The sequence below is a fragment of the Pygoscelis adeliae genome, unplaced genomic scaffold, assembly GCF_000699105.1.
Source record: "Pygoscelis adeliae isolate BGI_AS28 unplaced genomic scaffold, ASM69910v1 Scaffold136, whole genome shotgun sequence".
Taxonomy (NCBI): Eukaryota; Metazoa; Chordata; class Aves; order Sphenisciformes; family Spheniscidae; genus Pygoscelis; species Pygoscelis adeliae.
The window spans coordinates 354,863-367,603 of record NW_008824901.1 but is presented as its reverse complement, the minus strand read 5'-3'; the positions used below and the strand labels follow the sequence as shown (position 1 = coordinate 367,603).

The window sequence follows — 12,741 nt, the reverse complement described above, 5'->3', positions numbered from 1 at the left end:
ATGCCTGGGAAAGAATGATATGCCAGTCATTACTGCAGGATATTCATGGAGGGTGAAATTCATTCTTTTGAAATGAGGCAGGACAAAAACACTTATATGCCATACCACCTATACGCTTCATAAGTCCAAGTGTGTGGGCTCAAATAGTACACGGGTTTGAGCACATTTTAAAAGAGGTGAATTTCACACTTAAGTAATTTTTATGTCTGTTCAAGAGTTCAAGCCCAGTACTAAAGATACATTCCCTGGCACCGGCCCAGATTTACATCTGACCTACCTGAGAAATTTGTTGAGATACTGCCTGCTGCATACAGACCAAGAAAACACTCCATTGTTTCCTGTGAGTGTGGGAGACATAATATTACCCTCAGCTTTTCTACAAGGATTTCCTTCTCCATCATGAATCATACCAAAGCTGAAAAGAGAACCAGGCGTGAGAGTGAAAATCTAGATTAATCAGAAGCAAGACACAATTTGGGGCAGAAGAAACACTTTCTGGGTAACAGTTCTATGCTTGAACTCCACAGGGAATGTGGAATTCATCCCTTTCATTCCAAAGGGATGAAAACATATGCATCATACAAATGGCTATTATTATGGAACAACCTCCAATTAATAGCATTCAAATTTTACTGTCATCATACACTTATCTGATGAGAAAAAGATAGTCAAGTTTCAAGGAAGACCCATACCGGTGATGCACAGGAGCTCTACAATGTGAGCTGATGACAAGACACTGGCACATAAGTACCAGAGCTGCAGACTGTGTCAGAAGTTTTACAGTTTAACCATTTCTCTTTCCTGAAGGAGAAACATTTTGTGGTGAGATGGATGGAAGTAGTGGATCTTTTGTTCAGTCACACTTGTACTTGCCTATAAATCTACCAGCTTAAAACATGCATTCAGTCTGAACCTTTCTTTGCGTAGTGATAATACCTGTTAACATGAATGGTGTGGGGATCGGAATCCAGGGAAATATCAGTGTTACACAGCTGTAAGAATATAACATAACTGTCCTCCTAATAGGAGGGAAGAACTACATAGCTGCATTCAATCTGTAGCAAAAGAAGTGGGACTGAATGAATAGAATACAAAGTATGAATACAAAAATATGATTCTTCTTCTAATTTTGGCCACTAACTTGCTGTATTATCTCAGGCAAATCACTTTCTTTTCCTTGCTTTTATTATACACTGTCACTTACTTTGTCTACACTGTAACCTCTTTAGTGGGAATACTGCCTTTTATTGGGTGCTTTGCTCAGTCTGCAGCATCATGAGGCCCTGCTTTCATTAGGAGAGGTGTTAGGATAATATAAAGAATAATAAGCAATAATAAAAACCATGTTAAAAATGATAAATTATGTGGAGCTTATGGTCGTAATAATAACCTGAATAATTTTCAGGTTTTTTCCTTTCACTGCTTTATATTTACTCACTGTACAGGACATCTGTGAATTTCAATGTGTTTTGAATAGAAATTTCATAATCTGTTACTTCAACATTGTAGTACATTGGTGACTTTATGAATGTAATCTGTGTACGTGCAGGGAATATCTAATTTACTGGACTCGATCCTCTACTGTTATAAATCATTGCAGGCTCATCAGAGTTACTGCATGTGTTGCCACCAGCTGAGGCTCCAAACTTGCTAAAATATATGGCTCCTTCTATAAATGGACAAAAAAAGTCCCAACTGAGCTAGTATTTTAGAATCCTTTATAAAATACTAACTTTGTTCACATGCATTGCAGCCAAAGAATCCACAGTTTATATACCCACTGACACAATGGGCTCTGAACTCCCAAAGGAATTGTTAAGCTTTCAGGTAAAAACACAGACTACTTAAAGAAAACCATAAAAATGTATAACAACTGAAGCTACTCAGTGGATCACAGAGTGTGATCTATACAGTATACAATATTCTCCTACTATGAAATCCTTAGGTTAATATATTCACAGTGGACCTCAGCACCTCCATAGCTGTCACAGGTTTCTTTTCTTCCAGGAATCTCTGTATCACAGAGACCGGATTCTGTTGTCTTACATCACATACTAGGTAGTCTCAGGAACATGAATGCAAACAAATGATAATAAAGGCATTTTGTATCTGGGGCAGATTTTTTCCAGGAGATAAGATGTATTTTATTAGACAGGAGTATGGAACTGTACCAAAGAAAGGCTGAATAATATGAGAATCAAAGGCAGTGGTGAAAAAGAAAAAAACAACATTAAAAAATTTCTCTCAAAGCAAATAAGAAAATAAACAGGAAGGAAGGACTTTAAGAGACTAAAGGGGATAATTCCTGAAAAATAAGCTATCGGCCTGATTCTCTCCTAATACTGATTGAAGGACATTAAAAATGTACTGAAGTCAGTGAAATTGCATTAGTGTGACAAGAGGATCAAACAATATATATATTTTACATATTTGGTCCCACTGAAAGCGTTGGCACAATTCCCATGGGCTTCACTGGTAGCTGGATTATTCTTTAATTCCTTGTTTCCCTTCAGATGTACAGAAACCTGTGAAAGGGTCACTCATGTAGACATTAGGTCATAGTATATACTGTAGAGCGTATTTGTACAATGAAAACTAAATAGTCCTGATTCAGTCATGCAGAATTGGAAGTATTCATGCCTTGACCAAAAAGCAGAATACAGTACCACTGCTTTTCAAAGATATTCTGTGCAGTAATGTTGCTGCACAAAGCAAAGATTCGATGCCCACGTTTTATCTGACCCTTGATTTCAGGTTTGTACCACATAGAGAAACTATGCTTCTATACTGCCAGTGGTTAGACAGACTGCAGCTTGAGCTATGTTAAAACTGAAAATCAAAATCATGCAAAAAGTTGTGAAAAAGTAATTAAAAATTATTTGGGGAAAAAAACAGGAGAGCAAAACCTAATCATCTTCTTTAGATTTAATTCAACAATTCAGAGAATAGCTGAAGCTCCATGGAAGATTACTACTGATTTTGTTTGAGAGACAGCAGGTTCTTAGGAAAATTACAGTCTTATTACCATAGAAATCAAATGGAAATCCAATGGATATAGATACAGAAAGGCAGAAACCACCACAAAGGTTGTTTTTAGCCAAATCATGCATTAAATAGCTAGAGAGAACAAAGAAGGACAGGCTGAATGGCATGAATGGCTCCCACATCCTATGAAACACTGGGTCTTTTGGGAAAGGGACCTCAAGAGACTCAGAGAGATCACTTCTCCATACTGTAAGCTGCAGTGTCCTTTCTCTTTTTGGAGCAACCACACTGATACACGGGTTCGTCTACCCGAACATGGTAGCAGTGTGGGAAGCTTGTAGATTATTGTTGTCAGCTTTTACTGTTTGTTCTGGTTATCACCTGGAATATATAAAATGTCAAAAAATAAAAATAAAAGAAAAGCACCCTGGGCAGCTGATTCACCATTTCATGCTAAAGGAAGAGTCTTGACTCTGTTTAGCCTGAAATTGCCTATAGCTTCCCATCAAATTAGAAACAGTTGTGAGGTACCTGTATCAAAATAAGGTCCCTCCGCCTATGGCAGCAAAATCAATCAAAATCCCACTGTAGTTATTTTTATGACTGTTGAAGAGATGATCTTTAATAAGGCCAATGCATTAACTGGATGCTCTATATATTCTAATCATTATATAGCTCTCTATAAATGATCCATATTTGACTGATTAATATTAGCTGGTGCTATGTTTCCATTCACTTACATATTTATTTATAGAAGGAGCATGTAAGACTCATAAAACTTACTTGTGTCCAGATTCATGAGCAATTGTAAAAGCCAGTCCAAGGCCTGTATCTTCATTAATGGTGCAACTACGATATTTGCTGCACATGCCACTGATAGGAGCAAATCCTGAAGGAAGGAAGCAGTAGAATAGCTTGTTCATCTACAGAATTCCAAATACATGTATCATCTGCACTGGTCCTAATAAGTCAGTCTATTGTGGTGCATGAAGATGGTTGTCTACTTCATCAGGTTTATTATGAAAGAATTACAGCAGACTTTTATTTGACAATAAAGGGACTCTTGTATAAGAAGTATAATTCAAACCTAACCTCCCAAAATACACTTTGCTTGTGAAGATTATTCTTTCCCCCCCTCATGCCTTTACTGCTCCCAAATTAGGGAGGAATCCCATTCAAAAAGGGCAAGTAGCCACAAAAAAAAAAAAAAAATTTATCAGAGACGCTCAGAAATATTCTCAAAACCAAAAATATTCCTTGAAGAGGTGACAATCCAAAAGGATGTCTTCAGATAGCTTATTTTGCCACTTTTTCTGGGGCAACAATACCAGTAATACTCTTTTTCTTCTAGGTTCCTCAAAGACAAATATATAAAAATAATACTGTTCTTTCCTCTTCAAGAAGGCTAACATTATGTGCAAAAATGGACATTTTTATTTTAAAATATTTCAGTCTCTATCAATCAAGATGCTGCTGTTGATACCCACGAGTTTCTCAGAATGTGTTTTCATGTCATACCTAAAGTATCACAGGGCTCATTTTTCCAAGAGCAGATATCAAAACCTGTAAGCAAGATGGCATGGTCATGGCGCTTTCCATTCTTCCCAACCAGAGCAGATTGCCATTGACAAAAGCTGTTCAGTGACTGGTCCGCATGGTGGTTAATCAGTAATCCACCCTGTAGATATTTCACAGACACAGAAATAAGGTGCTTCCATCAGTACTTGAGAAAGGTGATTGAAAGAATAAGAGTTGGTTAGGGAAAAGGGAATTACTTTTTCATATTTGTTCTACATAAACTTATGTATTCCTATGTTAACTGTCTGTGATGACCGATTCAGCTGATGAGTGAATCTATTACAATTGTAAAATAAAACTGCATCTCTCCCCAGACACATAGATATTTTCAAAGTCAGTGGTTGGAATTACAGTGTACAAATACATTTGATTCTTGATAAAGCTGAACACTAAACCATTTTCAACCTTGTGATTAAAATGTTTGGAGACTTCTGTGGAGCAAAAGTATTATCCAAGTAGGTCAACCCATCACAAATTTCTTTTCATCAAAAGAGATTTTGTCTTCTTTTGTCTCAGCATACTTAACAAAAGAATTGGCTCCACTCCCACCTTTTGTTACATGCTATCTTGAGTTTGGGACTTTTGACTCCTTCCCCCTTATGGTCATCACATCCTGGAAAGCCCAGTTCAAAATCTTTTTATTTATTTAAATACTTCTTAAGTAGATTTCTCATTCCAGCCATTACTCTTCAAGAAAATGCTGGAAATTGTTGTGTTTTATCTTACTGGAAGCATTTCAATGTTTCTAAAGAACATTTATAAGAAATGAAGATTTTGGTATGAAAAACTGAGCAGCAGTAAAATGCGGAAAGTGTGATTTTGGAGGTTTTTGTGATTTTAATCTTCTTCTCATGCTTTATGTCTTAAGAAACCTCTAATGAAAGTTCAAGTACATAATGTGGGAATGCCCAATGCTCCCTTTGAACAGTAGCAAATGAAGTATGCCACATAAAAATTCTGACACAACTTACAGGATCTTGTTCCAAAAGAAGAAGGCTCACAACGATAATGTTTATATCACTTCCAATTGTTCCATCTTTAAACAGACTAGAGACCTGCAGCGATTATTGAAGAGGAAATATCATCTACATGTATTTTTTTTTAATAGACTAAGCATATGTATTGAGTCATTGCATTGGGCTTCAATTTTCAACACAAATTAATGGAGTATATACCTTGTGGGATTAATCCAAAAGAGCTTAACCCAGAAGAATTATGCCCCAAACCACTACGCTTATTCAAAAAACTTGAAAACCTATTGATTTCAATGGGCTTTGTTCTGTCCTTGGTCTCCTGGATCAAGTGCAATCAAGTTCAAAGTTCAACTTCAAGTTTTGTAGTAGAAAACTAAAGAGCAAAGCCACAATGGAAAACATATTTCTAGTTAAATTATATTTCTCAAAATAAATTTGTGCTTTCTCAAATAAATTTTTGTTTCAAGGAGAGACATCAGACAAAACAGACTAAGCTTCATGATACTAAAATATGAAAGTTTCAATTTCAGAGTACCTGCCTTTTTTGTACTACACAAGAAGTATTTTAAAATTTAACATTTGAAATATTTTCCAATTTTTCTTTTTTTTTTTTAACCCTACAGTACTGTTGCCAGAGCTGTGATAATCTAGGGATGTGTTTTTCAAGAGCTTTTTGATGTAAGTAATACATCAGATGAGGCTTGAAGAAAGGCTTGTGTAAGGTGCCCCTGCTCTTTTTGGTATCCCTATTTATCTAATGAAAGATCCTACTCTGACATAACAATATTCCCCAGGGAAAAAATACTTCAGTTACACCACATCTTACCATATTCATAACTGTTAAGATGTACGTTGTTACGTTTTCCTTGCCATGTTTCTCCAACATTTTTTTATCTGCCACAACAAGGGTTTCAACATTTAGACTTCCATTTTTCTGAATTTTAGCAGATGATCTTTTGAACCTTGCAGAAGTCCCATATTCATCCGAGAGAATGTATGTCTCTTCTGTGGGTGGCTTAGGTGCATCTAAAAGGAAATAAAACTCAGGTTTGGAAAGGGTTCAGATCACCCATGAACAGTTTCATCAGAAAATGAAGTATCACAGGTTTAGAGCCTTAGATTATTTTTACAGCATGTGATTTAATACTTATGGCTAAGTTCTTGTGTATTTATCAAAAAAGACCTGATTCATTCCTGAGGGAAGGATGGCTACAGGGAGAGAATGAAATGGGAGAACCACATTCATATGCAATAAGCAGTTTAAAATAAGGAATTAATCTAATAAAATGGTAGCATCTGTGGCAAAAAAGACACACAGAATTTTTAACAGAAGATCTACATTTTTCCTTCCTTTTGATAACTTCCTGAGGTGTTTGGCATGTGCTACTTACATAGCAGTTGGTAAAAAACTCCTTTCCACAACAGATGTCCACCGTCAGTACAGAAAGCAGACACACACCACAAGTAAGATTCCTGCCAGCCTGCTATTGTGACTGACATTAGCCTTCTATGCGAATTTGCCACTGAGATTATTCCTGCTTTTTTTTATTTATTTAGTGCTGGGAAATGTCAGGCAACAGCAAGAAGGGCTTGACAACAGGGTACGCGCATCCAGCCCACACGCCCCAATGCCAGGGTGCACTTTTTCCCTCTGTGCTTGTGTACCATGGTCAATGGCATGGTTAGAGAATGGTCTCTACTCCATTTCTTCAGAGAGCCAGAAAATGGAAAAAGAAATCTATATCCTACATCCTAGAATGCTCCTGTTATTCATAGCTTCTTTTGCATAAACCTACACTGCCTTTGCATCAAGAATTAATTCAAAGGCCACTTCAACATACTATTTGGATAACAATAGGATTTTTTTTGACACAGAATGTAACATGACACAAGTGAGGGAACCTCAGGTAATTAAAAAAATCCTGCCTGTGCCTCATCAGAAAGTTATTCCAATGACACAGCTAGAACAGATGCTACTTCCTTTCATGCCAAACTGGGAAATCAAGAATACCATAGAATGCACAATAGTCGTCTGCTTTCAAGAGCTAAGTCACTCTGAACTATAACATTGCAAGTGACTGTGCTAGTAAGATTTTAAAATGTATCACTAATTATAAACAATTGTACTTTACAAGCTCAAAGAACTTTTCTCTTCTGGAAGCACGTCAAAACATGAAGACATGCCTCATCCAAGAGTGAAGCATTCAGTTCAAGGCACATCAGTTTGCATATACTATTTTGAAGGCAATACAACTTCACGGCATTTACCTTATAAATCCATGAGCAGTGGAGTTTTGCTCTTGAATTTACTTCACTGCTACTAATAAAACATAAGCAGCAGCAATGTTTCAAGCATGATTTGCTAACTACAGTCCAGACAATTCTCATGATCTAAAAACATTTAGATTGTGAAGAAGAGTTTGAAAGATGATTAACTGGCTTCTCTAGTGCTTACAAATTGCCAGCATATGAAATTTTAAAAGATGGTGAGTGGGACAAGCTACTTTTATGACACTAAAAGTGGCAGTGTGCTCTTCCCTCTTACTGTTCAGCAAGCTTGGATTCATTCTTAGATTAGGATAAATTAACCTTGACTAGACAGTATTAATAGCAAAGGCCTGCCTTCTGTAAGACTGCATTCTCAATGTCTTTGCTCATTCAAGCTGAAATTTTCTATTCCAGGTGACCAGACTAGATTTTGCTGAAAATTTCAAACTGATAGGACTCCAGATCTTAGAACAAGACCAGGAAAACAATGTAAAAAAAAGAAAGGAAGAAGAAGAAAAAAGCCCCATTACTTATAGAAGGGGTGTTGCGTTTACTGGAGTGATATGTTTTTCTTCTACATTCTATATTTGCCCCTACTCAATTAAATGATCACACATGATTTTATCTGTAGGACTGCATTCATTCAGGGAACATGAGATCGACTTGTTCTACGGATTAAGCAAGGCTGCGTATGGAAATAGGTTGTTATTTTTTAGAACTCCTCCTTCCTTTCTCTCAGAAGGTTACAGGTATGTATTGCATGAAGTGAAAGACTGCAGAATGTGAAAAGAAGGAGTTTCATGGTTAAGGTAATTAAATGCAATCTTGCTTAATTGGATTCTAACAATGCATCTGACGCTGAGTTCCTAAGCAATGATGGGTAAATCACTTCTACTAAACTCATCATGGTTGGATGCTAATTGCATGTTCTTCATGTAACATAAACCCAGCTTGAATATGCAGCTAAGAATTTATAGTTGTAACTGAAATGATTGAATATATAGATACACATGTTTTTTTACAGTAGCACATATTTTGATAAGTATTTTAAAGAAAAACTCAGTTTATTGATTTGGTACCCAGAATCAATGGTTATTTTTGACCTCTCCTGTGTCTGTGAGTAGCATTTGTAAGACAGGAATATGAAAATATCTTCTCACATCCCAGGAGGTTATGAAAATACACTGTTCAAAATGCACTCATTTATTATAGGATAAGCATCATGTAAAAGCTCAGGAGGACATGAATAATTCTGAATTTGGACAAGCAGTCACAGGGGGTACAGTAAATAAGGTGCAAGACCACAGTGGACAATGCAAATAAAATAAAACACTGTAGACCAGTGTAGAGCACAATTACCCTCTGCCCTGAAGCAGACAGCAGGAAAACCAGACAGGAGGGAAAGGGAGTATGTAATGAAGTAGTTTTGAACAGCATCAGAATGCAAATGTTTACAGGTTGAATCATAGGCTTGTGCATCTGGCATTTGAGGTCTAGATTTCAAATCTAGGAAGAAGGATTTTTGAAGAAGCAGTCAATTTTTAATAAGCAGTTTTCAGGCCTCAAATAGGCCTCAGTCTCAGACAGTCACCTTTTCCACTACCTGCTTTCTCATTCCTTCCCTTCTATTTGTTTTTCTCTTTCTTCCTTACATGCCTTTTGGAAAAGGAACCTGCTTATTTTCTCAGAACCCTAGTAGGAAGTTGGAAGAATATAACTGGACTGTGACAATGTTTTCAAAACTGTGTGCAGTCCTGGAGACCCTCATTAAGAAACTCAGCTCAGAAGCAGCTCAGCTTTCAAAAAGAATCAACTGAATGCTGTAAGTACAGATACAGGGTCCAAGGAGGCTCTAAAATGTTCTGCAATTTGAGGGCCTAATGAAGGACTCAGAATAGACCTTGGCAGGATAATATATTCCAATATTTTTTTTAAGAGGTGGCTCCAAAATCTTATTTAAACAATTTACATGGCAGGTTCTTTCTGAAGATCTCCGTTGCTGAAAATTTCATTATCAAATGGTGAGTTCTGAAAGACTTCCTCTCAGAAATTAATGACTTGGAAGACTTTTTCTCCATCTTCAAGCCTAATTAGTTATATATCCCCAAACTAACAGACAGCAGTTCAGTGACTTGGCATCCATCACCCTGCAAAAGCAGCAATCTAAAACAGAATTGCTTACTGAAAACTATGTCAATGTAAAAAAAAATCAGGCAAGGCATCTTTTAATCTAGGTAGAGAATAAGAAAACTAAACAGCAATTCTGATGGCTTAATAAAACAGATGATGACATCAATTTAAAGGAATAATCAAGTTTGTCATATCTATTTCACTTTATAAATGTATAATTTAAAAATACTATATCTCCATCACAAAGGTGACTACGAACCACACCTCAGAATCACCATACAGTCTCTAAGAGCCACTATCTCAAACAAGGAGAGAAAGTTTCCTTACATACATTTCTTGCGACGTCCACAAAAATGTTGCTTTTGAAACCTTCCATGGTGGTAACCATTCGCTTGAGCATGATACTTGTGGGAAGTGTGAATTCTGTGATGACCAAAAGAAAAGTATTTGGGATTGGACTCTACTGTGTACCGGTGCACCTTCTCTTCTGCAGTTCGTTTATATAATACATGAGGATGGTGTCCAGCAGGTGATGTGTAGTTGTGCTCCTGTGCTAGCTGCTGAGGTAATGGAGATATAAGGAACTCGATCTTCCGTGTCCTTATCAAACCTGACTAAAAAAAAGAAACACCACCACAAATTAGAGAAAAGACTGTCAAGGTTCACAGCTGGAACATGCTAGCTCTTATAGTGACCTCCCTTCAAAGCCCAGACAGATTGAAATGTGCTCCTCTAAATTAGATTTACTCAAGATATAATCTAGATAGTCTTCCCAATTAAAGTACGCATTGTTTCACTTTGGAGATGACCAGGTTTCACATTTGGTAACACACAAACCAAGAATGTTGTGGGACTGGCAGCATAGCACCTTCACACAGTACCATGAATAATTTCATATGCAATATTAATCCATTCTTCACAGTATAGATATGTTTGTATGTGTGTTTGTGTACAGGGTATACAGTCTCACATAAAAAGAAAATGCTTTTGGAAAATGCAACTTCTAATAAATGCATACATTAGTAAAACAAAATATTTTAATTAAGGTTCAGGTTTTTTTCAGAACAAGGTATTACCAGACGGGAATCCCAGATTTAAAGTTACTCTAAGTAGAAACATAAGCACATTATGGTACAGCAGCACAAAGTTGAAGCATCTGAACATTTTAGTACTATCATTCAGTAATCAACTCCTCACAATTTAATCATCATAAAGGCAGTTTAAAATTTGTGCCCTCCTACAAGAGAAAACTGATCCGTGGAAGCAAGTATCTGATTGTTTTCCTTCTTGGATCCCTGAAAGACAGAAGTAAGTATGGGAAAACTACATTGTATTTTTCACATAGTATCTGTGCATAAAACTGCACATGGGATGAAGTGTTTCCAGGATCAGGGCCAGGGAAATGTGGGTGGCACTGAGGAAGTATTTCCATGCAGCTCATTAATCAGTTATAATTTTATTTCATTCTTGGTTTTGTAAAACATGTTGTAATAAACACTCCTTTTTACCAAGTCAAAAACCAAGAAGAAGTTTCATCAGGTAATTCTATTACATTATATACGTAATACTAGATACAGACTTTTGTTTTGGATCAGTGAGGCTCTACCATGTGCCAACACCCTCCTGCCAAAATTGACATCCCACGAGGACTACATATCTCTTATGCTTCAGAAAAATATGTGCAGACAAACAAATGTCAATTGCAAACCATCTTCCCCGACATCTTAAGTCCTCCCAGATCATGATTCCACCTCCTTCCTCAAACAGTATTCTTTGAAAATGCACATATTAGACATGTATCACCTATTCCCTACTGAAATGGATGCTTTTCTTTAGCCTAACCTCCTAGGACCAGAATGCCAAGGGTATCAGAAGGAGAGCAGTTTGAATGCCTAATGTAAGCATTGTATTTCTTAAGGATTTGTGGAATTTTCTGCACTTTCAGACCTGTTTCCCATGAGGAAAACTCAACAGAAAATGAAAAGCAAGTGAAAATAGAAAGTTAGATATGAAATCTTCACAGCTTTAACTATTTACTAAGCTAATGCTAAAACTGACTTTAAGTCTATTCCAGCTGAAAAGATTTATCAGACATATACAGGTCCTCAACAGGCTATAGTCATGCATTATGCCCTTTTCATGGAAATTCACTTCTGTCTTTCCAAATCAAAGGTATCTTTGCAGTACTCCCCAATAAAAGCATCTTTCACAGGAGCCTAATAATAGCGCTCATAAAACCATACTATGATCTTAATTTTGACAATAGAAGAGATTCCGTATTATGAACTGGGAAGGTCTAATTGCCTCCTGAAAAATAATATGAAAACAAACATAGATGATATTCGGATTAACAATTTGCCCCCTCTCCTTTCTTCAACATGAATTCATAACTATGTATCTCAGCCTGTATCTACTTAACATTCTCAATGAAGGTTAAAAGTGCCTCTGTCAATAAGAGGCAGGCTTTAAATAATTGACAAGAATTCAACTTGCCTGCTCACTGCAATAAGCTGGCATATTTCAAATGTCAGATCACATTTGATCATGACAAAGTACTTTCCTGTAGGGAAGAAGACTAATATTTTAATCCTTATGATGTGTGTCATCACACAATTTAAAAGTGGTTTTGAGAGGCAATCTTTATCTACTAGAGTGCACTGATAACTGGGCACTGCTAAATGATTTTTTTTTTTCAGCTGGAAAACAGAAATGTAGTGAATCTGGTTTTTATTTCCTCATTTTAAAGGTTTCCACATCTGAAATTATTCCTGTAGGATTCATTTTGTAAATGATTCAAACCATATGG

General features: G+C 36.5%; 1 protein-coding gene across 1 annotated transcript in view; it reads right to left on the bottom strand.

The window, feature by feature from the left end:
• The window catches only part of ADAMTS18 (ADAM metallopeptidase with thrombospondin type 1 motif, 18), a 78,465-nt gene that overhangs the window by 38,780 nt on the left and 26,944 nt on the right, over positions 1 to 12,741 (bottom strand). The window contains exons 3-8 of the mRNA XM_009324839.1: positions 10,267 to 10,549; positions 6,364 to 6,563; positions 5,535 to 5,618; positions 4,504 to 4,663; positions 3,769 to 3,874; positions 278 to 415 (exon numbers count right to left, since the gene is read on the bottom strand). Of these exons, the coding sequence (XP_009323114.1) occupies positions 278 to 415; positions 3,769 to 3,874; positions 4,504 to 4,663; positions 5,535 to 5,618; positions 6,364 to 6,563; positions 10,267 to 10,549 (971 nt within the window). The remainder of the gene's footprint in view (positions 1 to 277; positions 416 to 3,768; positions 3,875 to 4,503; positions 4,664 to 5,534; positions 5,619 to 6,363; positions 6,564 to 10,266; positions 10,550 to 12,741) is intronic.